The following is a 27,589-nucleotide window of genomic DNA, read 5'->3' as shown; positions in this document are numbered from 1 at the left end:
ATTCTTTGCAAATTCTGTCCCATTCAATTTTTTTTTATTTTCCAACAATTCACATACTCTGTGTGCTTAATCATAAACATGTCCAAGCCTGAAATTGCAACAATTGAAAGTTGAAGGTATGGAACTCCAGTAACAGAGTAACAAATGTTAAGGCAATTTTGGTGATGTAAACAATATAATTTTACACATATTTAAAAGGCAGTAATGTTAAACAATGTTCATGCCAATGCTGATCTTTTGTCAGCTGTAAGGCAAGAACAGTTTGGAATTGTAAGGCAGAAGCAAAGGTATTTGTTTTTTTTTCCTTGACGGGAGGTTGTAAGACAGTGAGGAATAAAAGATGGAAAATATTCAGGTTGTTGAACTTTGTTTAAGAAATAGTTTGTATACAGGGAATAGGTTTGATTTTGTGTTATTTAGCCAGAATAATTAATAAGGTCCTGTAATGAATGTAAACAATTTTATATGACATTGAGCTCTTTTGTAAATAATATGCCATATGAAATTCTATATGCAAATAAGAATTTATTTTAATAACATTAAATGATTAAGTATTTGAAGAGCATTCTGTTGACTTCACCAGTGTTTGATCATCTTGCATCTTGCAGCTTTCAAACAACAATAGGTAATATGCACTGTTAGACTTAACACACCGTTCTGAGTGTCCCTGCCTTTTGATAGAGTTTTATGCTGGTATAATCATGAACTTACTACAGAATTTACTTTATCATATGTTCAACTTGCTATATTCCAGCCTATGTTCTAAGAAGGATTAAAAAAGATTTTTTGTAGTAGATACAATGGAAGCACTATAGTTCAGCAATATCTTCTGGTTACTAACAGAGTTCAAGGAGACTGAATTTTAAGTTTACCTGGGAAAACTGTCCCAGGTATTTTTTCTTGATTTGGAAATTCAGTCTTTAGTTTGTGATACAGAAGTATATCTTCTGAAAGAGAAAGAAAAAGAATTTCGCTAATTCACAGGTGGTTTTTTTCCTCTCCCTAGGAGGAATGTATGTGGGAGGAAGAGTTGTCATAAAATCAGAGGTACAGTTCACAAAACAATGCCCTTTGGAATATCTAGGAAAATGAAAGGCACAACCAAGTACACAAATCAACACTTTTACTCTGGTTTCAAGTGTTAGTGTCAGCCTCTCAACTTCACTTATGTTGTCTAAACACTCCAATCTGACATGTATTGATGCATATATGCGTCTATACACAACCACTTGACAAATGTTCTCACAACCTTGTTTGCTGCTAGTCTCAGATTGGAGTGGATGCATTAGCCATAGGTAGAGTAATACCTGCCTCAGCAGCAGCCTTGCCTTTCCTTCTTAAGTGGCAAAAGATGACTTTTGTAGTTGGTTACTTGCAGATCTGCTGGAAATAAGCAATTTGTTGCTCTGTTAGAACTTTCAACTGTCATTTCATAACTTCTTAAAAAAGTTTGGCACAGATTTCTGAATAATATCACTGGGTTTTGTTGTCTGCATGAATCCATCTGAGAGCTTGTTCAGATAAAACTACAGTAGTTCTGTTCTCTGTAGGCTCATAAGTAAGGCTACTCCAGCAGGGGTTGCTGCTTGAATGCTTTTCCTAGTAACAGTAGACCAAGAAAATGGAAATTTCTACAAATCTGGGTAGATTGGGGTTTCTTGTTTAATAGGATATTAAGTGGCCTTGCAGATGACAGATGAGTGACTGTGGTGGGTCAGACTGATAAGTGTAGCCCAGTATTGTGTCTCCAACAGAGGCCAAAAGTGGGTGCTTAGAGGGGAATATAAGAACAAGACATGTAGTATTTCTCCTTTGAGTGCTTTTTGAGCCTCCGTATCCATACTGCCCAGACTTTTTGAACAACAATTGTACTTCATTGTAGATACTCTCTGCTAGGCCAAATAACAACATACTCAGTAAATGCCAAAGATATTTTATCATGAAAACAAGGTATTTCTTTAGGAATTGTTAAGGAATGCCATATTTTTGAGATTTTGTTCTTTAAAAAAATGAATATTCTAAATTGGAACGAGTAACTAGAGTAATTTAGAGAGCCACCATTTGCTTGATGAATTTCCCAAACCCTCAACATGAAGGGTCTCCTTAACAGGACAGATTGTGTTGGGAGACAGGTAAAATAAGCTGCTTTGTGTATCAGGAAGTTCAGGAAGTCTTGTGCTAGCTGCAAGAGACATCATCTAACTGATAGCCTGAAGAAACAACGGAATTTTTTCTGACCTCCTTATTTGTACTTAATTTGTACCTTTTGGAAAAACTCTGATTCTGTTTTAGATGTTTCTCTGGGCCATCTCTTGTTATTACAATTATTATCTCTAGCTTAGGGAAATTTGAGGGTAGTCTTTGAAGCATAGGGAAAGTAATGTGCTGTAGGACATCTGAACTTCTCATCCCTGACAGCAAGAACATACTGTGTTAGTATTTCTAAGTGTCATCAGCTCTCAACAGATCTGCTTGAGAAATACTTCTGTCTGGATCTGATTTATGAACTTGAAAAGGTACTTGGTTAAGAACTATACTATCAGGGGGTTTTTTTGGGTTTTTTTGTTTGTTTGTTTTTGTTTTTGTTTTTTTCTTTCTGGAAGGAAAGACAAGAGAAAACTATTTACGATTCTCATCCTAGACTCAAATTCACACCTAACTCATCCTCTCTCTCCTCAATCTGCTAAAATCACAGGCTTGAAATGAAAGGTGCTTTGTATAAATAAAACTTATAGCACAAATTAAAATAGGAGGGAAGAGCTCAATCTTGTTTAAGTACTGACTATGTGTTAGAGAGGTTTAACAAGATCACAAGCAGAGATCATTGGGTCTTTGTTCTAGTAGCCAGAGGATCAGTCTCAACTGTGAGACACTATCTAGACACAGGTAAACGTCAGAACATGTCCAGATTTGGTAATTTTACCAAAGTGCTCTAATAACGTAATACATATTTAAACTATTCAAACATTTCCTTCTTTCTTCTGTCTCTGACACTGAGCAGCTCCCACCCACTTGACGTTATAGACCAAGTGATTCAGATCTATTGGCTCCTGGTTGTGGAAAAATCTGCCTTGAGGTCAGTTGTGGTTCATACCACAAGCAGCCATCCTTTCTTCACTCTGCCTAACTTCATCCTGCTTTTTTAAATGGACACAATGTCCTTACTTTCAGCTGCATTTGATTAAGGGTCTGCATAGAGTCATATGCAAAGTATAAGGACCTTGAGCTCTCTGTACATGCAGGAGCCTGTCTGTGAAACCTGGCCGCTGCTGGGTCCAAGTAGAAAGCAAAGGAGGTGGCTGTGACTCAAAAGCCAGAACTGGGAATACTGAGAGAGAGCTTAGAGTCCATTGCTGCCACACTGATGGTAATCCTCACATGCTGGAAAGCAGCAAATTGTAATAGCCCAGAAAATGCTTAAGACATGTCAGAACTTCTGAGTTCTGCTGTGTCCTTGAACATCTTTCCTGAAACTGGAGGAGGTTTTTTTCCTGCCCCCCCATTTCCTGTACACAGCAGTCAGACTTTAGTAATTGCAACTTTTCTTTTCTGATTTACAAGCCCACATGAGGCCTTTTAGATTCATTATGCATGAACCAGTGTGTATCTGGGGATGAATAATGTTCCATCTTACTTTCTTTTTTCCCTTGCATTGAGCAGTTTTGTTTTTTAATAGGAATGCCTTTTTCCTTTTGAGAACTTTCAGAAATATGTTCCTTTAAGAACCTCCTACATGGTATGTATTTGCAATTTGTAAACACAGTATGTCAAAGAAAGATTTGATTCAGTGGTGAGGCATCCAGATATTTGCATGTCATGAGGTCTGAGGGAAACAAACTGACCCTCAGCCTTCCCCCATCCAGGCAAATTCTGATGGGACCCTCAAATAGCTCTGGCAAAGTGTTCTGTTTCTTTTGGACTTGATGAATGCTTGTTTCTGTGAAGACGTGTAATTATTTCTTCCTTTATTTTGCTGTGCAAGTCACCAAGAGAAGCAGCTTAAAACTAAATGTGAGTATTGAGGCTTTTTTCCATTGTTCCTTTATGTGATAATCTTTAAACATGTTAGTATAGAAGGTACTTAATTTAATGTTTTGAGAAAGTATGCAGGAAGTTTTTCCTCATAAAACTGCTGAAGAAATAAGATGCAGATTTCCACATATATATTATGTTTTTAATTTTGTGTACCTAAAGAGATACCACACTTAATAAATAATTAAAATTTATTTTTTAATAATTCTTTTCATTATACTAATTGGCTCACCCACAAGTTTGCGGAAAGGTTGTTTGGGATTTCGTTTGTAAAGAGATAAGGATGACTTTTGTTTACTCCAAAGAACCATCCAACAAAAAATTAATATACTGTTTCCCATTACATTTTAATCTCCTAGCAAACTTTCATGGCTATTTGCTTTTTCAAGAAAAAATTCTGTGAATTTTCTATAAAGTTAATTGTTTCTAGCACAAGTAATTTTAACACCTAATGTGGATTGTTCTTGGTTTTGGAAGTAAAACAATTTCCAAGCTGATTTTTATAAGAAGTCAAAATATTGCTGTAAACAACAAGTATCATCTCCAAATTCTCCCTCCATAAGATACTTTGTGTTATCTTTATTTTTAGAATCATAGTTTTATTTGCATTTAGAAATTAAGTTTCAGATGCCTTTCTTTTTGTTTATGTTAATATTTTTCTTCTCTTTGTGCGACAAGTAGTTGTTTGTACAGTTACAGAACCAACTGCAGTGGATTTGATATATTAACATTAAAACAGATTGCTGATGGTCACCCCATTAAATTTTACTGCATGATTAGGAAAGTTACTTTGACTTGAGGGTGTTTAATTGGTAGACTATTGAGACGATATTAACTAACTTGCAGGGTGAGAGAAAAATGAATTCTAAAGCTGCTTAAAAGAGATTCTGATGGATGGTGCGTCCAAATTATTTGACAGCAGTCATAATTTATAAAGCATGTATCTTTTGGTTCACATGGTAAGATGTGTTCCATCGACTCTGTACTGATAATCCCAGTTTTTTTCATTTATTTTCCCTACCAGAGTTTTATTTCTCAAAAGAACAGTTAAAAACTTTTAATATTGCCTAACCATGGACAGACAGAAAGAAATGTTTAAACCAACATGCTTCCAAACAGTTTCAAGCCCAAAATCAGAGGATGAAATTCCAAACCTGTTGGAAGGAGCAGCCCTCCTGCAGACTCAAGCTCTGGGTGCCATCAAAGCTTTTGGATCACCTGGAGAGTAAAGGAAAGCTGAGTTTTTCCTCCACATTTCCCTGCCAATTTAGGGTAAATGATGCTCATAAATTAATCATTTCTAGTTCAAGTGTTCTATTAAAATCTCTAGAGCCCTAAGTTTGGAAGCTGGCATGGTGAAATGCTGCTGATCCTCCACTTGGGCTGCTGCGGCTGAATTCATTCTTCTGGGAACAGGACATGCAGCTCTTATGAGAAGGGAGGCTGTGAGGTCCTTGTTTCATACATTCGTGTTTTCCTCTAAAATGTCAGAGGGATCAAGTAAGGACAGTTTTTTGGAAATATGCAAACATGACTCCAAGAAAACAAGTTAATAAAACCCCAATACATAAATTCTGCAGCAGAGATAAAGTGTAGGACAAGACTTGCAAAGGGAAGCTACACTGCCTTCATAATGATGGCTGTATTTAATTTCTGCTAGGAATCACCCTGGAGAGGAATTTATATCTTTCCTTTAGCTAAAAAAAGTGCCTTGCTCATTAGCTGCAGCAGGTTTAAGCTAGTTTTTGTGAATATCCCCATTCTCTGTTGCCATGTAGTACATGTCAGCTATCATCCCTATCTGTTCCCCTTTCTTAGACTTAAGAGTTTTCTTTGATTCTACTTCATTCATGCTAGTATGCTACTTTTCTTCCCAGCTATGGTTGTCTTTGAATTTGTTCGAGGTCCATCTAAAAGGACTGGTTAATTTTTGCACATCTCAGCATAGTGTGGGTAATGGATCTGAAAAGGCTGTCCTAGCTGGCCTCACACTTAAGAGGCTTTATCAGTCAGAAAAATACTAATCTTCCTGTAATGTGTCTTTGTGCATAGGTAGCAGAATTAATAGCAAGAATGGCCAAGTGCCAGAGGATGATGTAGCTGTTGACAGAACATTTTGAGTAAGAATATTCATCATAAACACAGGACCATAAAGGAGAATTGCAAAGAGCACAACTGGAACATTTTATTACTTTGGCTAAATTTGGAAGTGTTTTCTACCTCTAGCACTGGGAGCTGACCAGCTGGCAACCTTTGTACACTGCTTTTAACTATCCTGGGGCAGTGCCATGGATAGAGCCAGATGACCCATCTCATGGCAAAGGTGCAGTGAACAGCATCTTTTGTTCCCACTGTTACAGCAGGTTTGCTCTCTGACCTTGAGGAAATCAATTGCTTTGCTTTGACAAGTATTAACCTTTTCTGTAGACAACTAACTCACAAATGTGTTTTAGGATTGCTTTATTAGTGTTGTTAAAACAGCATTCTGAAACCTTTGAAAGGAAGGCTGTAAAATACCTCAGAGGTTTAGGTTTTAATTCTGTTTATCAGAAGCCCATAACAGCCCATTACATTAGGCTTAAACATCCTTATCAAGCTCAGTCTTTCTCAAGTGAGCTCTTCAAGTTTCCAATTCAGCCACATCACTATTCATTTATGTACTAAAACATGCAAAACTGTAGCATAATTAGAATTCAAAAATCTAACTTGCATGGGAAGAAATGTTTAGAGTAAAAATTATTTCATGCTGGTCTTCTAATTGACAATCTTTAGTTTGGTGCTTCAAAATTGAAGAGCATTGAGAAATATTTCAAATCAAAAGCTCAAAGAGTTTGGGTTTGTTGGGTTTTTTTATTAAAATACAATGGCAGAATTCTTTGATCACTAGCTTAGACTTTTTACTGAAAACTTGTAATAAGTTTTATGTAAAGAGTTTTATGTAAAAAATTTTACATAAATTAGCAAAAAGGCTTTGGATTGTATTTGTTCTTTGGTGCAGTTTCTGGCACTGTGTTCTGCTCTCCCCCTCCTCAGACCAACCTTTTTCACCACAGCTGGTTAGAATTATGGTCTCTGAGCACCATCCTCTACCAAAACCAGTCAAATCCATTCAAGGTTTGCAAAGATGATTGTTGCTACGTTCTTCACATCATCACTAGAATAAGTCCACATCAATCAGACTCTACTGATATCAGTGGGCTCACTGTTCCACAATGTTCTTGAGTTAAATTATGTGTTCTTAAAATGTTCCTTAATGTTAGAAAGGAATCTCTTCATTCTTACCATATTTCCTCCAGCATTCTAAGATATAGTGAGAGGTTTTATGTGTCTGAAGCAAATTTTGACCGTCTTGGGTGTTCAAATAAACTTCAGCCTTTATTTTCCTTGAATCAGATAAGGTCAGTCCTACACTGGAAGCAGTTTCTAGATAGCATGTATTTATAATCATAGAAAGAAATTAATGGCGCCAAAAACAAAACAACAGCAACAACGACTTTTTCACATATCAGGACATTACAAAAATCCCAGCAGGGCAGCTACTGAAGGGTCGATAACCTCACATCATAATAAAGAAAGACAGAATACCATGGTCTACTAATTTTAAATCACAGCCACTTTTAGACTATTGTAAATAGAAAGAAAATGTTTAATGTCTGGTGCAGGAACTTCAAGGCTTAAGGGAAATGTTAGGATACCCAGTCCCATAATTGTTCTGCAGATTTTTTCTCCCAAGAAGGCTAACCAGGTAATGTAAGGATCACAAAGGCTTCAAATAGGTGACAAATGTCTCTGGCAGGAACCCAGGGCTGAATCTCTGTAAGGACTGGTCATTGTTGCTGGCACAGGATATGAGAATTCAAGTTAAAACTGAATCAATGCCATGTCATCCCCTATCTTGTTTGACAGCACATTATCTACTCAACTACTCAAGACTGCAGAGGTCTTTAATTAACATTTTTTGCCTGCTTAATGGATGATGCATAAAGAGCAAAAAATGGAAAACCACCAACATTTTTTTTCTATATTTGTCCTAGTTTTTTTCTCTCCATGATAGAGGACAAACGAAAAGCCAAAGAACTCCACTCCCTACTCTTTTTTATACCAGCCCCACTTCTAAAAGGGTTCTTCTAAAAGTATTCACTGCTTTCAAAATTCCTTTTGTGAGACCACTTATAAAACTGGTTTTTTACATTGGGAGTCCATATACAATTTTTGACTGTACTAGAATGAAATGTGCTGGATAACTATCAACAGTGAATATAGGACATGATGCAAAAGAATGTGTACATCTGAATATTTAATCTTTCTTCCCCAGCTCAAAAGCCAGTAGGCTGTCCTTTGGTGCACCTCCATAGATAAACTAATAAGGTTTTCCTGACCACAGTGTGTTTAAAGCACCCAGGATAGGAAATAAAAGCAAAAAGCCACCCTGCTATAATTCCACATCATTGATGATGCACAGCTGAATTGCACTATTTTGTAACTGCAACCTTGGTGCAGGTGCTGAGACTTCATAACTCAATTGTGCATAGCACTGCCCAAAAGATAAGAGCACACCAACCCTAAACTGCAGAATTAAACCCTAATCTAGAAACTATTAAATCACCTAATTTGACATCCATGAATTGAGGTAAATTATTCAGCTACATTAATTTGCACACAGATGCCAGTGTTCTAAGTGATCCATTTTAAGAGAAGACATAGCAGGTGGTCATATAACACTTAGAGGGAAGCAGAAAAAAGGCAAATAAGTCTGTTGAAGAATACCCACAGCATATTTTCATGTTGGTTGTTTGTTGTGAGCTCTCTTAGATACCTTTCTCACCATCTGTGTCAGTTATATCAGATAACCAGTTCATTACTGTAAAAATGGTAGAATACAGAGTGACACTTCTTTCAGATTTTCTTACCAGATTACATGCTTCATGGTCTGTCTACCTAGCAGATGCAATACATATGCATGTGTTTTTATATGCTTCTGCTGTTATTATTGTATCTCTGTATTCCAAAAATAGCGCAACTGCAGAGCATCATTGACGCTAAATATCATACCCATACCTACTGTGTTAATTGTCATCAAAAATCCAGAGTCCATAAGTAGACATCAGGCTGTTTCTAGCTCTCTCCAAGGCTTCTGCTTACTCCTCTCCTTGTTGCCCAGAGAAGCTGTGGATATTCCATCCCTGACAGAGTTTAAGGCCAGGCTGGATAGGGATCTGAGCAACCTGGTCTACTGGGAGGAGTCCCTGTCCATGGCAGGGGAGTTGGAAGCAGGCAGTCATTGAGGTCTCTTCCAGTCCAAACCATTCCATTATTACTTGATCCTGACTCTTGGAATTGGAGAGTGACACAGCAGTGGTCACCCCAAATATCTCGCATATAATGGGAAGACATTTGCAGTGCTACATTTGCAGTGGCCAGCATTTCTTAGACTGTACAGCAGTGGCTTTACAAACAATGATTTCTGTTGGTGTAATAAGCAGCCTAGGGCTTGTCTGCAGAGCCACATCATCCCTATTTTCAGAGATGAACTTGATAAGAAGGTGACAGCCAAACCTGATGAAGCACTGCAAACAGCAAAACTGTCCTATGGAATATTTGGCCTACAAATCAAAATACCTGGGAAGAGTGATAATTGAAGCAGGGATCTTAAATACCAGTACTACTGACAGTAGCTTTTGTTTTCCTAAGCTGTAATGCCATCTGACTCATAACAATCTCTTAACAAGTCTGAGACTAGAAAATCTTAGATTTCGCTCATTTTGATAAAGTGTCATCCTTTTATTAAAAGAGTGCTGTGTCTCAGTTTATATTTTTCCTCAGAAAATTAGGTCAGGTTGGCATAGCACAGCTGGAGACAAGAGGAAAAGCCACTGCAGCAGATGCTTGATTATCACTTGGGGGATTTACTTTTGGGTTTGGGGGAAGCAAGTCTTTTTTTTTAAACAGTGTAATGAAAATCCTTTCCAATTTTAGCTTGTTGCTAACAATGCTGCTGCTGCTGATCTTTATATGTTTACTAATTTTATTTCTTAAAGCAGTTCTAAGTAGGTCACAGGCTTTTAAATAATCCTTTTAGAAAAAGTTGTGCTGTATAGTCAGTTGTAGTGTTGGGGTTTTTTTAAAAGGATTGTAATTCATGTGATGCACCCCTTCTCACACAATAGAGTAATCTTCATCCACCTTGCTATTCCTGAAGTAAAGTGTAAGGGTAGGGAAATACGGTCTCCACAGCTAAAAAATCTGCAAAGACAAGAAACTACGTATTTTTTCATTAAGACCTTAAAGATTAATATCAGAATCTGCATTCCCTACTGAAGTTCTTTTACTTTTTGTTAGTGGCAAGACTGTTTTGTTTGGTGACCTCTGGGCACTTCACTCACCCATATAGCACAGGTATAATTTCTTTTTACTGCTGTTTTCCCTGGGAAAGCTTTCAGTCCCAAAGGCAGGCTTGTGTCACTTCAGAGAGGTGTGTCCCTGCCCAGTGGTGTCAGTGTATAGCTGAGATGCTACTGTTCCCTTGGGGCACTTCTGCCCAGCTCTGCAGGCATTTTGTGCAGATGCTGTTCTTGCAGAGATGCTTCCAAAGTGCTCCTCTGATGCTGCTCCCGACCAGTATCCAAAGGGAGCCTAGTGGGAAACTGGAGAGGAACTATTCATCAGGCGCTGTAGTGATAGGACCAGGAGTAATGGGTACAGACTGAAAGATGGAAATTAATTATAGACATTAGGAAGAAATTCTTAACTGTGAGGGTGGTGAGGCGCTGGAACAGGTTGCACAGAGAAATTATGGATGCCCCACCCTTGGAAATTTTCACAGCCAGACTGGATGGGGCATTGAGCAACCTGGTCTTGTGGGAGGTGCCCCTGCCCATGACATTGGAGTTGGAGCTAGACGATCCTTAACGTTCCTTCCAACCCTTAAAATTCTATGAGTCTATGATTTGCACAGTAGGAATGAACTCACTGGTGGAAGATTCAGATCAGGATTTCAGTGCATGTCTTCGTTTGTAACTTCTACTTTCTGTTTATTTAAACACTTTTTGAAGTATCATTCATGATTCCCTAATCATGGATTGTAGGTAGTGTCAAGGCAAGAAAGAATACTTGGAAAAAACAGGAATCTATAAGAGACCTCTTTTGTTATTATGGGAATGCCCCGACTCCTGTTCTAACACCTGTAAGAGAATACTGAGGGTTTGTGGAGACTTTTACCCTCCCTCTTTTGGCATTCAACAGCGATAATGTGTCCATCACAGAATCACCTTGCAATTTCCCCTCTGAATTTCATGAGCCTCTTGTCACCCCACTTCTCCAGTTACAGGGAGGTTCCTCTGGATAGCAGCACATCCATATGGTACATCAGCCTCTCCTCCCACTGGGTGTCATCTGCCAGTTTGCTGTGGGTGCCATTCTGTCCCATCTAACTCACCAGCTAATTTGAGTATTCTTTATCAGATGGGCCCTTTGTAACAGATGCAATCCTCAAACCTGTTTTATGGTTCAATGTGGGAAGTACAACTAAGAATACTGACAGGATTTTACATTAAAAGTTATGACAGTGAACAGCTGAATTATTTCATCACTTAATTTTATTCCATAGATTTGCCAGTAGTCAGAAAGGAATGAGATCCATAATGACACAGGAGAAAACTCTGGTTCTACCACACTATGTGAAAACCTGTAAAAAATGTGGGTAAGAATTATTTCAGGAAGAAAAAAAAAAATAAGAATTTAGATGACTACGCCGAGTTTGCATGGTGTAAACAAAGCAGACAGCAATACCAATTAAGGAAAAAATTACAAAATTCCTGAGATGCTTGATTCCCTAGTTAAGCCACAGCTCTTGCCCTTTTTGCTTGTAGTCATGGGGTGTGTAAACACAGAACAATTCAGTATGAAATACCAGACGCACCTCTAAAATATCTGCTTTGCCTTGACACCCCACCAAAACAGTGTCACCTGTGGATCATGAAGCAGGAGAGTTGGATTGTTACAGCTGCATCCCATTTGGCATCCATTCTGGTTAAAAGAGGATTTCATCAGTGAGAGCTCTGCACTCGTCAGATGCTTCCAGGACCTAATGCCGTATAGTCCATTAGAATTGCCACAAAGTCAAAGAATATTTTTACCTGTATATAACTATCTGCACTGATATGTATCTACCGATTCCTTTCTGAGTAGTATGAATGTTCCTGGGTTTTTTATTCTTGTATGATGTATGAGAGATTAACATATATTTATAGAAAACATCAAGATAAATTATTGGGACATATATTGAACTTCTGGCTCTGCTTTTAAACTCCAGTGAGAAAACAAGCACTGTTTTCTTGCTCGTTCCGTTTTTCAGGATTCACCTCTTCACAATCATGTTCTTATAGCTTTCTTCACTGGAAATCTTCTAGTGCTCTGCATTTTAGAAGAAATAATTTGACACACCAGAAAGTCCCTGTCCTAATTTGTTGTAGCTAAATTCTATCTTAGTCTGCTTTAACAACAGGCTGACTAGCCAGATCTGGTTTTTTATTTTCATCTCTTTTATCATTCAGTTCATGAAACTGCTGCATTCTCAAATCTGACCCCAGGGACTCCAGTTATAATATCCTCACGTCCTTGGCAACATCTCTCTGCACCTCCTTGGAATATTCATAACACTAAAAATGATACCACATATCCCTGCCTGCCAGGTACATGAAAATCAGCAGTATTTAGCTTCCAATCTAAAATGTTCCAATTTAAATAGTAAATTCATCTTTTCCCAAGGAATGGCGACATGGCAGTCTTTCCCTGTGCTTAGAACTCAAGTTAGCAGCTGGAATGCTGGAGTCAGCGTTTCATTCCATGAGAGTGAATAACATCAGATCTCCAGAGATTTCTAAACTGACCTTCAAAACACAAAGTCTAGCTTCCAGCAAACTTAAAGTAAACATATTTCTCTAGAGATTAGGATCAAAGCACAAGAAAAACATTCTACTTAACTGTGTGGCACTGTTACCATTACTTATTGGAGCAAGGATAAGTGGTGCTGGGAGAGACAAGATTCACCTTTTACAATTTTCTAATGGTAAGAGTAGTTCTCAAAGATTACCCATACCTTTTCCAAAAGTCTTACAAAAATTTTCATTCTTTTGCATACCATTGCTGCTTCATTCCCAAACATGGCCTTTTGTGATGATTCATGCTCAGACTCTGAAGACATTCTGAAGAAAAGTCTTGGGAACTTGAGCATTTTACTAGAGGAGCAGCCCAAGGACCCTTTCAGACTTTGACTCTGTTCTTGGGGATACTTTAAAAAAGGTCTCAAGGAACAAGTCTCATCTGTAGAACAAGATTAATAGCACTTTTCTCCCATATCCATATAGGGCTTAGAAGGATAATTATGTTAGAAATTCAATTCTTCTGAAGTATTACAGTAGTGGGTCTTGTTTGCGGACACAACCTGGGTTCCTGGATTAGACTGACTTCCTGGGGGAAAAAAGCAAAATTCAATTTTTAAAGAAAATTACTTGGTATGCAGAGTTTTTGATAATTTAAAAAACATGATTGACATTCATTAGAATGAAAAAACAGAGACGTTTTTACAGATATGGGAAGTTATTTCTGTTGTTGAGCTTTGTGCAACAAAAATGTACTATAAGTAACAATACTTTTCATGAATGTCCTGTTTGGATTTAGCTGTCGCAACTTTTGGGCTGAGATGAAACTGTCAGGAAGCAGGAGTACTGATCCAGCAAGGAAGGGATCAGAAAGGTGGTTCACTCAGGGTTATCCTCTGCAGCAGTTCATAACTTTCCCACGAAAAGAAGAAATGAAAATCCTCTGAAACCCAGTTTCTAGCCTGTCCTGTGACCTTGACTGTGGAGCACAATTAACCACAAACACTCCTTGATTGTGTCCTTAGACACCAGTTTATACTTCTTTCCCAACACAGAGCAAAATGCGCAAAACTCAGCCTTGACTTTGGTCATGACTGTGATTGTGCATTAAATGCACTGAGCTCTGCCTGGTTTTTATACATCATGTTCTGTAAATGTACAAGCTGATGGATGTAATTTTCTCCTATAAATGGGTTTGTTTGTTACACATTCAAATCTCTGATCTTAAGGAAATGGAAGTCCAGATTCAAGCCCTGTTAAAATATTTTCCAAGGATATCACATAAAACACATCAGAAATATTTTTTAAGAAAGCATGTTTCCCACTGATCTGAGTTCCAGATTATTTTATTTCCTTAATACACTGTCTTGGCTGACACAAATATTAAGGGCTGGAAGAAATACTGTATATCAATTCAACTCTGAAGATTTTCAATTTACAGGATCAACAAGTTTCCCAATCAAGTCATTACTTTCAGTCTGAAATAAGTATGACAGCCTTTCTCCCTGCCACTTTCCACAGTTTTACTACTCCACCTCCCAGAAGAGGTTAATAAATGCCTGATCTGCAGTAATTTTTTTTTCCTCACAGCTCAAACAACCATTTTGGTTTAGACTTACCAAAGCAGAAACTCAAAAAAAGATTTTATACTATTTTAAAACTGAATCGTGAGTATAAGACAGTCAGTGAATGTACAAAAACAAAGTATGAGGGTGTAACTCTAAGTGGACTAGATGTAGGCTTTGTCATGGATAAAAACTCCCTCAAATCTTGTTCTTCCTTATTCTCATGCCCTACATCTGGTTAAGAGAAGCTAATCTGCCCTGCTATTCAAAGTGCAAAAATTTCAGCTACCCAAAGTCACTGACATGTAAATATTTTAGGAGACCTTCCCCAGTTGTTTTCAACTCCTCTAAAATTCATGATTGTTGGTGCTGGCTGCAGCTACACCCAAAGAGTGCAATCCAATGAGTCCAGCAGATGTTTTTGGGGTTGCTTCACTGTGAACTTTCTGGTTTCTTCTTGCTTCATTTCCAAGAATTAAGACCCAATTTTAGCAAAGTGATGATGACCCAACCAGCAATGAAAAGACTGAAATAAGTCTTCATCTCTACAACCCTTAAAACATTCACTATTGCAGATCTATAAGCAGCTGAGGTTTGGATGCTTGCACAAGCCTCTTATCCCTGAAAAACTGAAGGATGGGAAATTCATACAACTGACTCTCAATAGATTTGTGGTATTTCCTGCACTTGTCTGGCACAGAAATATAATCTATCTCACATTAATTTGGTACTGCCAACATGGAATCTGGCAATAAAGAAATATGTAAGAAAAAACAATCTTTTCTAATAACAACAAGGGAAACTTTCTTTGAGTTCTGGTTTTGTTTGACTTCTGAATTAGTTTATTTTTCTTTATATTTTACTCTTCTGCTTTCCAGGGGTATTTGTGTGACCTTACAATGCCGCCACTAAATATTAGCAGTACAGTCGGGATAATGCGAAAAACAAGCCTATATCCTGGAGTCCCTTTTCTTCCTTCTGTTGGGTCAGGTAGATGTCGGGGTGTTTTGAGAAGAAAGGAATGAGCAGAAAGACAGGAGTATCAAGAGAAAGTCAGTAACACACTACAAAGTGCCTCTCCTCTTTGGGCTTTTAACTCTGCAGTTGGTTTCATTTCTGAATTATTGCTTCTATCTCCATTACCTGATTTCTGGATGAGGCATATCTCAGAATCCAGTACATAACGCTCATAATGACAGTAGTTGTACATAGAGAATGTGAAGATGGCTCTATTTTCAGGTGTCTGACCTGAAACAGTGTTAGAATAAGCTGAAGCAGCCCTCTTGCTCCCCATTGTGTAGGTAATACAATTCTCAGCATATGTTGTTAAATGCTACCATTTTATTGTAGAACAACCCAACATTAAGAAATCAAGTGCACTGCAAATGACCAGGAAATGCCTGGCTAACCTCTACAGGTAATGCAGCATTACTTAGTATCTGTGCAAGCAAACGGTCGTGCACTGAATTACATGATTTTTCCATCTTTTGCAGAGCACGTGGAGGGCCCCAGCAGGATGACTAGCAGCCACACAGACTGTCATTTCTGCCTGCAGTCTCTCCGTGGCAGGAAATATGCACTAAGAGAAGAAAACGCTTACTGTGTTCCGTGTTATGACAGCCTGTACGCCAACCCCTGCGAAGAGTGCAAGCAACCCATCGAGTGCAACTCCAAGGTAAAGATTTAGCCTGCACCTTTTGTTCCTTGTTAAATTATACACAAATCCAGTTTCCTTAATGGCAGATTTGATAACCCTCCCTTTGCATATCCCTGTATAGCTGAAGAGACCTAAGCATAGCTGTTGTATGTCCACACACACAGTGCTATTTTCCCTGAATAGGAAAGTCCTGGGATCAAAGATGAGGAAATCTGCACATGCATATACCCCAAGCATAGAGCAAGGCTGTGGTGTATGTGTGGACCTGAGCTAGGCTCCATCCTTCACCTCCAATCACTCACTGGCTGCAGAGGCTGCACAGTGTTGGAGGGGTGATAGGGTGGGTGGTGTAATTCAGTGTATCAGGTTGATTGACACCTTGGAATTTCTGAAAGATGTTAAATGAAAAACTATTTTGAGCATTGAATAAATTACTTTTACTGTAGGTGTTGACAAACAGATGCCAAGCTAAGAAAACAACAAGTTTATAATTTGCATATTCTCTCTCTTTTGGAAATGAAGTATTTTTTAATTTCTGCTTAATTCCATGCTTACCTTGATCATCCCAAAGATGGTGTATCAGTGGCAGTGGTTCTGACCTTGTCTTTCCTTTCACCTCTCCATTTTTACAGTATTAATTAATAATTCCAGTTCCTCTGTGGTCTTTGACAGGGTTTCTAGTACCCCATACTTCAATTTAGAGCACATATACCTGACATTTAATTTTAAGGTCAAATGAAACTTATCAAAAAGCATTTGTTTTGACAAGTTCAGTGTGCAATGGTCACCTTCTCCCCATGCTCTCTTTGCCTACGCTCCTTAGAAATAAAAGGACAGAAAGTTATTAAAATAAACCTCTTGGAAGGCTTTCCCAGTTGAGGCACTTCAATGCACATTGTCTGAGTACAGGAATCATCCAAGGAAAATGCTGATTTGGGTAAAGAAACTCCTCAAACTCTCATCAGCATTTTGGCCACAGCAACCTTGAACAGGTAGCACCAGTCAGGTTCTCCAGGAGAACATACATGCTTTGAATTCACTTACTTTCACCTTTAAAATCATAAATTAAGTAAGTGACAGGATTGCTATAGCTGAAGATCATAAGCAAAAAGCCATGTCTTTGGACTGAGTGGGAAGAAAAAATGGGAGAAAAAAGCAGATGTGGTAAGAAAGGACTGCACCTGGCTAAAGACATCTAGGAAAGTGGCATACAGAGATCTACTGCTGATTGTCTCACCTCTGCCAAGGGGCTAGATCTTGGTTTTCTTCCTCTCCTCCTCACCCAGTCTTTGCCTCTGGCTGCTATGGGCTGACTGCCTAGCTCCTGCAAGGTTCAGAGTACTGACTAAATCAAATGAAAGTCGTTATGTGTTCAGCACCTCCTGAAACAAAGCATAGTATTTCTTTCATTTTTAGTTCTTTAAAAGGCAGGGATGTGGTAAAGGAGAATTAGATTGGATTTGTGCCCTTCTATGTTTCTTACTTACAAAAGATCCCTGGAAGAGTTATTATTTTTCAAGCTGGGAGGGATTTTTGAGGCTCATTTTTCCCTTGCTTTTCTAACTGTGGAAAAATTAAATCTGCTGTTTGGTCTTTCTTTGAATTTTTAGTCAGGATGTCATACATATACTGTTATTTCTTTCATCCCTTAAGCCCACTAAATCTTAAACAAACATTTTTTCCCGCCAAGTTTACAGGGGGATTTATATCAGATGTAAACAAAAGCAATGATTTTTTTTTTTAATCTTACTAATAATCATTTTGTTTTCAATGAGATTTTAATTGCCTGTTTTCTGGCATAACTTAACATTATGTCATGTCAGCTGGAAGAAGAAGTAGTAACATTGAAAGTACATAAGGTTCATTTCAAATTCCATAGAATACGGACTTCCTCTCCAGTGGTCTGTGCACATTAAAAATGTTGGTCATTTTTTTCCCCCTGAAAGACAACTGTAATATATAACATGATTCGTCCAATAAAAACGTAGCTCTCTGTTGCATAAGGAAGGACATTCTGCTAAAGCAGCTCGTGATGGCCTCTGCAAGATATTTACACAACAGTGTGACATGGAGTACCTACAGCTTTCCCGAGCACACTTCTGCTTGGATCCACCACTGCAATGGTCTTCGTTTTTCCTTTTAGTTCTGGAAGGACCTGAAGGATAAAAACTGCAAATAAATGTTTGCATTAACATGAACTTACTTTCTCCAAGGATCTGGCCTACAAAGGCCGCCACTGGCATGAGGGATGCTTCAGGTGTGCCAAGTGCAGCCACTCACTTGTGGAGAAACCATTTGCTGCCAAGAATGAGATCTTGCTGTGTACTGAGTGCTACTCGGATGAGTACTCATCCAAGTGTTTTCACTGCCAGAAGACCATTATGCCAGGTAAGACAACAGGGCCCCTTTGCTGAGAAATGGAACCACATTTTTAATAATAACCTGGAATAACCAACCTACAAGGTCCTTGACTTTCCGAGCAGCTTTGAGATGACTACTCCTCCTTTGTGTGTAGCCCTCTCCCAGCAGTGGGGAGAAGGCAGACAGATACTTCTGATCTGTCACTGACAGGTCTTATGAATCCTTATAAAAATATTGTTAGAGTTCAGTGCAGGGTAAAATGTGTTCATGTGATATCCTTGATTCTGTTTCTGCTCTTAGGAAGCGCATCCCACTGTGAGCACAGGTAGACAAGCTGAGCTATTGTGAGCAGGAGTGCCAGATTAGACAAGTCACCTGCATGTTTTCCACATTAACCAGACCCTGTGCTTGTGTTCTTTACACTAGTGCTTTGGCTCAGAAATATCTTTTGTTTAAACTGTCAAAACATGACAATTTGCCTTCAAATAATTAGCAGTATTTTTACTAAAATGAATACAAGTCCATTTTACAATATTGCCCATGTTTACAATAGGTTTACTTCCTGCCATTAGTAACCTTGAAAATTCTGCACTTTCCACTAAACCACTTCTCAGCTTTTGATTGTGTCTGTTCAGGACACGTTCTAGGCTTTTCATTGCTACCACATCAGTAAAGCTAATACAGCAGAGTGATTACCCAAAAGCTGCCTCTTCAAAGCTGTCTGAGAGAAGCCACAGCACCAGTTGTTGCAAAAGGAAGCTGCTTGCTTAGGAAAGTGTGTCCCTAACTTTCAGAACAGAGAACATCAGTAAATTTGGCAGTGATGTTGGAATTTTATTTCTCAGTATTTCGTAATAATGAACAGTAAGATCCAGGCTGTGCAAAATTAAAGTCTTGCTATTATAACTAGATTACTCATGTTGTCTTCAACCTGTAACATTAGTTCGTATTTTTAAAGCTTGTTTCCTTTTCATTACAAGTAAAATCTACAAAATCTGCATTAGTGGAAACAAATATTGTAACAAAAGTCGTGTTCATTTTAAGAATTATAGGCTGGTTAAATTGTATATAGTTTACAAAAATGTTGCCAAATAGGCACACCTCACTAGATGTGACAAAAAAAAAAGTGGCAGAATACACTCAGGTTTGCATTATCTTCTGGTTTATATCCATGCTGCTTGTTTTCTCACAGTCTAAATCCTGGCAGCGAGTGCCTGAAGGTGTGAGAAACAGTGCAACACTGGCATAGGAATGCCAGCCAGCCTCTATATCATTAATTTCCTTCTCATCAGCTTGCTAGCTCTGTGTTGAAACTGTGTGAAACACAGTGAAATTAGCCTTCTGATCACCTGGATGAAGCTGCAAACGTTTTGTGTCTAAATACTATCAGTAATTTCCCACTGGTCCCACAGTTCAGGAAACGGGTACAGTGGGATTAATCAGTTACAGCATCAATCCATGTGGAAAAGATGGTAAAGCACCTCACACCTCTCTGTGCAGTCTGATGTGAGCTACAGGTAGGAAGTTATGGACGGAGATCCACTGGAAAATAACTCCCAGCTATATGTGCATATTTCAGATCCTATTTCTACATCAAGATAAGACACCTGTACACAGAGAAAAAAGCTCTGAAACTCCTCTGGCAAACATTTAACTGAGCAACTTCCTGTCCTTGTTCTGTATCAAAAGCATCCAATTAAAAGAATTGCTGTTTTAGTACAGAAATGGTGAGCTATAGTAGAAAGCACCATAATGTGCTGTATCACAGAAAAAATATTTGCCTTTAGAAAGCTGCTAATTTAAGCTGATTAAGATAAATAATGTATTTATAGGTGAAGGAGCCTTAGTTTAAGAAAGACAGAAGACAGGACAATAATAAATGTACTAAACAGTCAACAAATTACAGTAGTTTCACGATTATGAACCGCAGTGACTATAAGCCACACTTCCAGGTGCCAGCAACTTTTCATTTTTTGTCCATATATAAGCCACACCTGATTATAAGCTGCACGTTACAATACAGAGTGTGATAAAAGGTATCTATTCTATCACCATCTGTTGAGGGTGGGGGCAGTGATCCTTATCTCAACGGCAGATACTCTGCTAATGGGCCATCCATTGAAACCAGGTGGGGCATTGTTCTTTATCTTTTCACAACCCATCCTTCCTCCAGCCAGTCATTGTCTGCTAATGGCCCATTGAGTCCCACTGTGTGACTGATAAAATTACTGCATCCCATTGGAAGTTGCTCCAGCCAGGGCAAAGGGCCCAACATTTCTTACCAAGATAAAAACAGAGGTTTTGGGGCACTAAGGGAGCCCCTTTCTCCACTGGACTCCAGAGGGAAACCACATTTCTCCACATCACCACTGGACCTCCAGAGAAAAACTGCACCTTCTACAGGATCACTGCTCCAACTGAATAACATCTGTCACTGCAGGAGGATGCAGCCACCATTTAATGGGACTGCTACCAACACCCTGCCTGACGGGGTGTCAGGTTGTACTCTGACTTTGTCAGGGATTGGAGTTTGTTTCTTTGTAGTGCTGTATTTCTATTTTAATTTCCCTAGAAAAGAACTGTTATTCCTAATTCCCATATTTTTGCCTGAAAGCCCCTTGATTTCAAAATTATAATAATTTGGAGGGAGGGGGTTTACATTCTCCATTTCAAAGAGAAGTTCCTGCCTTTCTCAGCAGACACCGGTCCTCCAAACTAAAACAGCAACTTTTTGTTCTTTGTCCGTATATAAGCCACACCTGATTATAAGTCGCACTTTGGGTTCGGACCAAAATTTTAGTCAAAATTGTGTGGTTTGTAATCGTGAAATTACTGTAATCTCTAAATTATTTATTGCTGCATACCTGAACATAATCACTGAGTTGGCTGGTTAGAGAGAAACAGCAATTCAAGCGTAATCACAGAGAAGAAACCCCAAAAGATTCATATAAGAACAGACACTAAAAATCACAGCTTAGGCAATTCAGCGCATTTTTTGCCAGATGAATGTGTTCTTGAAATTTCAAGTGCATTCTTAGAAGCTCTATTAAATTGAAGGTAACTGTTTTCTTGGGTAATCTGATGCTGAGGTAGAAGGTTCAAAACAAGAACATTCCCAACATTTAAAACTTACAAGGCTATATCTGAGAGGACTGTTCATTTTGGTATTTTTCAGGTTCACGTAAAATGGAATTTAAGGGAAGTTCCTGGCATGAATCCTGTTTTGTTTGCCAGTATTGCCGGCAACCATTGGGAACAAAACCATTAATCACCAAAGACAATGAGAATTACTGTGTGCCCTGTTTTGAGAAGCAATTTGCTCACCATTGCTACGCTTGCAAAAAGGTAATTAAACACACAATGCAAAAAATGCCCTGATGGGACAATATTGCTCGTGGGAGAAAGGGCTGGATCATGTGAAATGTGTGGTGAGCTGAGAGTAAGATCAGAGTCTTCCCATTGACATTGGGCACTGACAGCCAACTGCAACAGTGTCTGCTGTCCACTCTTGCTAATCTAAGACTGATTATATCTGAAATAAACTTCTTTGCCAAAACAAATGCCTTGGGATTCTTTAGTTATTGATTGTGATTTTTAGAAAATGTTAAATGGAAAGTTATATGATACCCTTCTCCCCTGAAAATCTCTGATTTTGCCTGGCAAACATGCCTCTCTTTCCATCATTTTTCAGATGTATTCATATGCATAATTAGCCACCTGAGCTGAGCTAATCATCCACAATCTTGGCTATTTTTTCTTGAAATGTATCAGGCAATTAGCAGAAGAAGTTACATTTAATTGTGATAACACTAGTCAGAAGTCCCAGTGATGCAATACATAATGATACCCTTGTGGGTACCAGAAAGCTTGATTTGATTTCTTTTTTTTCCCTAGGTACAGATAAATCAGTTCTTCCTTCCTTCAATTTCTCATGTTTTAAGATTGTCTCTTATTGATGAAAATACTCAAAGCATCATACTATTCTAGTGTGATACTTTTCTCTAGGGAAATGTTTAAAGCTGTTTTTTATGGCAGAATTTTTCTTATTCTTTCGTACCTGCATCACTCCGGAAGCATCTTTTTTTTCACTTCACCAAATGACTTATAATTTCCTGTAGTTATGTAATAATTACCTGTAAACCTCTACCTCTAATAAAAGCTTTTAATTTCAGGAAAATATGCTGCCTACTTTTTTCTTCAGTAGTTAAACTTTAGAAAGTATTTTATATATTCCCATTTCTCTACATCTAGCCTTTAAGTTGCATTAAATGAACACATGACAATTATAGTAATTTTGCTCGATGTTTATTACGGGCATTGATGTTAGCACCTCCTACATGAAATAATAAGGATTTGCTTCTTTAAAATTCTAGGAATGCAAATAGTCCCCCTACATAATAGCTAAAACCATTTTACTTTTGAAACTTGCATCAATTCCCGTACATGAGAATTTGGTCCAAAGTGATTAAATTGCCAAACTAAATCTTCAATTTTTGTCAGCAATTCTTAGATTTTAATGGAAAAGTAAACATAACCACAAAGTAGCCTAAAACTGGAATGTTAAAGAGATTGGAAACTATTTAAATATCTTTATTGCTTGACATGATCCAATATTATTCTTTGTTTTCCTGAAACAGGGAAATTTGATGATACCACTATTTTAATTTAAGTTTCTTCAACATTTTCTTCTCCTGTTCCAAAAATATTCATTCATTTGTTCATTCCCTGTCATGCATGTGACTTGATAGTAGAAACACTATCTTACAGCTCATCTCTATCTTTATAGAAATTTCTCTGTGCAGTCTCTCACAGATTCTGTGATCCAGCTCTTTACCACACACAAGGGAGACGTAGAACAACTGGAAATTTCCCTCTTCAGAAATAACTAGTGAAGAGCTGTGAGTGCATTGCTGGCAAAGAGAAGTTTGTGATACTGATAAACATGATTTTTTTCTTCTTCTTCTGACCGTGTAGATCTCCTTTCTGTTTCAGTTTTGTTTCTTTACTGTCTTTCTTCCTATTTAAAATACTGTTGCAGTTGAGAGATAGCAAAATACTGGTTGGAGATTAACTATTATCTCAGCATCACTTCTCTCATCCACTGCCTATCATTAAGAATTCCCCTTCTGAGAGAATGCCTTATTCTAAACACTTATGTACAGTATAATAGAAAAATTTCATTTAAAGATAAGGTATTATTACAAATTACAGGTTATGCTGTGATAGAAAATTGAGAATAACAAAGCAGTAGCATGTGGAGTTCAACTGCAGATTAGTTAAATTATAATCCAGATGAAAAAAAAGTTGATGTGACCATCCTTTTTTTACTCGAGCATATTGGAAGAGAGAAAGCAAGTGGAAGTAGTAATGAAGGATTGGACAATCGTTCATGATTCACACCTTTTTTTCTTTGCTCTGTCCTTGTTTGTCATTACATTAGGTTATAACTTCTGGAGGAGTCACCTACGATGACCAGCCTTGGCATAAAGAATGCTTTGTGTGTGCTGTGTGTAAAACTCAGCTGTCTAGCCAAAGATTTATTTCCAAAGATGAGAACCCATACTGTGTAGACTGTTTCAGCAAATTTTGTGCTAAGAAGTGTGCTGCTTGCAAGAAACCCATTACAGGTGAGACTCATCTTCTAGAGAGGACCAGATAGAAGTGAATCATCAGTCTCCTCTCAAAGAAGACTTTCACTTTAGAAAAAAATCACTAAAAATACTCCCATCATAATCAAAGACAGAAAGTGTTTACTATCAGAGAGATTCTCCCTGTGTCACATGTCCTGTATCTTGCTAGGACATACTGATCACACATGTTCCCTAACTGATGAGGAGTCGTTTTATGTGCCCAAAGGAGTTCCTCCATTGTTTGATGCAGTGTTTCCTGTAGTAAAATCCCTCCTTAAGAATATTTTAAAAGCTGCTTTTTTTTTTGCTCTTCCCAGGACAGTACACACAAACCCCTCTGTGATTTCTTCAGTTTTGTTTTTAAATGCAAACTGAACGCAGATTAACTGCCTGCTGGTAAGGCACACCTGTCAAATTAGAAAGCTTGCCAAATGCAGCAGAGCTCTATTTCATGCATCCTTGAATACTTACACATGATTTATAATTAGACATGTATGTCACTGGTCTGTGATAGCTGAAGTTTCCTGAGAGCATTTGCTGGTGTTCCACATTTTAATCCTATTATGTGTGGAGTCAGCTGTTGGAAAGTACTGCTTGATTCTTACAGGTGCTTGCTGCATATGTTGTTGGATAAAGAAGTCAATACCCAATCACATATGCATGATTAAAAAAAAAACAAGCTACTAAACAGCAAAAAAAAAAAAACCAACATCAAAACTATTAAAATTCCTCCAATCCTCAGGATTTTATTTCAGATAATTCCTCAAGGAATCCCATTATCTGGTAATTTCCAAAAGAATCCATCTTGAAGAAACTTAATTATTAAAATTCATTCAGAATTGTATAGAAACTGTATGTTCCAACATATTACAAATAAATTTCCTGAGAGTTTGTTGGGAAGATCAGCAAACCTGAATGGACATTCTGATAAACCCATTGTGTGCAGATCTCATCATGGGATATGCAAGTGACTTGTGGCTTTGTTTGAAATATTTCCCACTGTTTAAATTTCAAAGTTATTTTTAAGTTTATCTACCGTAGAATATTTCACACTATGATTTTTTTCTCATTTTTCCATTCCTATATGAATGACAAGCTCATCACACATCAAAAAGTCCTCTGTTGCATACCTGAACCATGGCCAGAAATGCTGGATTCAGATTTTTTTTTCATACTCTCTTTCAGCTCTTGGAGGTGCCAAATACATCTCATTTGAGGAGCGTCAGTGGCACGGGGAATGCTTTTCCTGTTCGAAATGCTTTGTCTCCCTGGTGGGCCAGGAATTCCTCACTCGGCAGGATGACATCCTTTGCCACAAATGTGGCTCTGCCTCATAGTTCTGTGGAAAGCTGTACAGCTGCATTTTTCTCACTCTGTAACAATGCAGTTCATCAGTCTGCTGTAGAAAAGCAGATTAAAGTTACTACAGTTATTTAGTCATTCAAGTAACTTCCCAACAGCAGCTTAACTCTGTCATAGTTTCTCAACTGCTTATAAACGAAAATCAAACAACTGCTCCATACTGGTTAACAAAATTAAAATGCAGAAAATATTTTTATGTATTTTAAGCCTAACTCCAGTATGTTTTGCTTGTAACACACTGCACTCTGCTGTTAGAAGCTAAAACATTTATCTTTTATTACATCTGCACCAGGGAGGATTGTGAGAAGTCTGTTTGGCATATGAATAATGATGAGGCATTAGCACTGATTCACAGATGCAGATTTTGACATGGATATCTGGGCACAAGCCTTTTTCGATTGGATCCCAACATTGAAGAGAGCCCCTTGTAAATATTATATTCTTCCATACTTTGTGCAAAAAAGATGCTGACAAAGCAGGCAGAAATTGTGAGTAGGAGATGCTTTCACACTGAGGAACACAGAGCCAGAGAGGCCAGTTCCAAGGGCCAGTTCAATGAAATAAAAGGTCATTTTCCTTCCTTTACTGGGATTACTACCCAAAGAAGACACCCAGAACACTACAGCACAGGTCCTTTCCCAAAACTGGGTCACTGTTGTTAATTTTTTAGGCCTAACTGCTCTAGAACTTAAATAAACCCATATTTTCAGATGCTACAAGAGGTAAGGATTGCCCAAGATTGAATAGTGCTGATGTACACTTTCCCATAACTATTATGTCTTAAGACTCTGTTTCCACTGTCTTTGCTATACCTTCAAATACAGGCCTAAAGTATGGTTTTTATTATTAGTTGACACAAGAACCAACTCATACTGGTCCCTTTTACCTTGTGCTTTCCTTCATTCAAAACCGCTTTGCCAGCATTTGAAGCCTTGTTAAAGATTAAGATTACCTGCTTGGTCTTTGATTCACAGTTCATTCCTCTGCTTGTAAATTCCTGCATGTGGACAGCAGGCTATAAACTCTCCGGCACCAATTCCTGACTCATTTCACCATTAGCCACATGTGTTTTTTAACAATATGTCAAGAATTAGTAATTGTCACTGCCAGCCAGGCTGCTCTTGCTTGCAGAACAGGGTCTTGGTTTCTGGGTAGCCAGCCTCTGTATCTGCTTGCTGACCTCCAGCACTCTAATGTCTATTAAAGGTCATCTAGACTAGAGTTACAAACATCTCTCTTCTTTCTTCTACACCAATGCGTGTTACAGGGGCCTGATTTGTGTACTGGGCCATTGTGGATGGAGCAGTGATGTTAGGAAGGGCAGGTTCTGCACTGTCCAGCAGAGTTTGAGCCCTCATCTCCCAGTCTTTAAGTCATCCTTCTTTAGACTCTGACCTTGAGTGAGTAGAGGTGTTTGGCTGACTTGAGTGGCCTTTATTCATATTGAAGACAGCCATTACTTTAGGTAGAAAAGTGAAAAAACAAGGAATATTTGTGCATGGCTAAACCAGAGCCAAAGTGCAGTGGCATAAAATCAATACGGATAATGACTGACCAATGAGTACATAGCAGTCTGTCAATAAAATATTGAACTTTTGTTCTATGTGGTGTTAATTTTTGGTTTTCATTTTCTTCTTTCATGGCAGCATTTATTGCAGTCTCGAGTTTGATTAGTTTATGTTTTTCGTTTTATCCCAGCTGCTTCCTTTTTTATTTACAAATCTCCCACGGCTGACACAGGTTCTTGGTAAGGCTTAGATTCCCATAAATAGAAATATGTTTCATTGCCTTATACGTATAAATAAATATATATGTATGTATTCAAACACATAGACATAGTGGTACACAGTTATGTATGATGAAGTAAAAAATTGCACTAAGCTGTCAGAAGTTAGTAAATGTTAATGGTCTTAAATTTTTAAATTAAAATGATGGATCACCATATTCAGGCTTGTCTGTGGAGTGTACCTTTTGTTTGTTTGTGTGAAATAACATTTAATACATCTTAAGAATGTGGTTTGGGCCCTTTATTCTGTCTCCTCTGAAGAATCCTACATCTTAATTACAAACTGAAGCAGGAATTACCAGGCAGCCTCCTAAGAC

General features: G+C 38.1%; 1 protein-coding gene across 3 annotated transcripts; it reads left to right on the top strand.

Moving 5' to 3' along the window:
* Nucleotides 1–450: 450 nt before the first annotated feature.
* Nucleotides 451–27,589, top strand: FHL5 (four and a half LIM domains 5). Of its 3 annotated transcripts, none has more exons than XM_033055001.2 (7): nt 451–3,736; nt 3,983–4,011; nt 15,970–16,151; nt 18,347–18,521; nt 21,670–21,839; nt 23,935–24,121; nt 25,310–27,589. In XM_033055001.2, the coding sequence occupies exons 3-7, from the start codon at nt 15,993–15,995 to the stop codon at nt 25,459–25,461; spliced, it is 843 nt and encodes a 280-aa protein (XP_032910892.1). In that variant the 5' UTR covers nt 451–3,736; nt 3,983–4,011; nt 15,970–15,992; the 3' UTR covers nt 25,462–27,589. The 3 variants fall into 3 exon arrangements, with proteins under 3 accessions (XP_032910892.1, XP_032910893.1, XP_032910891.1); XM_033055002.2 differs by adding an exon at nt 15,827–15,893 and having other exon boundaries at nt 451–4,011; XM_033055000.2 differs by having other exon boundaries at nt 451–4,011.

This window comes from Catharus ustulatus, chromosome 3 (genome assembly GCF_009819885.2).
Source record: "Catharus ustulatus isolate bCatUst1 chromosome 3, bCatUst1.pri.v2, whole genome shotgun sequence".
In the NCBI taxonomy this organism is placed as follows: domain Eukaryota; kingdom Metazoa; phylum Chordata; class Aves; order Passeriformes; family Turdidae; genus Catharus; species Catharus ustulatus.
The sequence above is the reverse complement of the archived record's forward strand: the minus strand, read 5'-3'. Positions and strand labels throughout refer to the sequence as shown.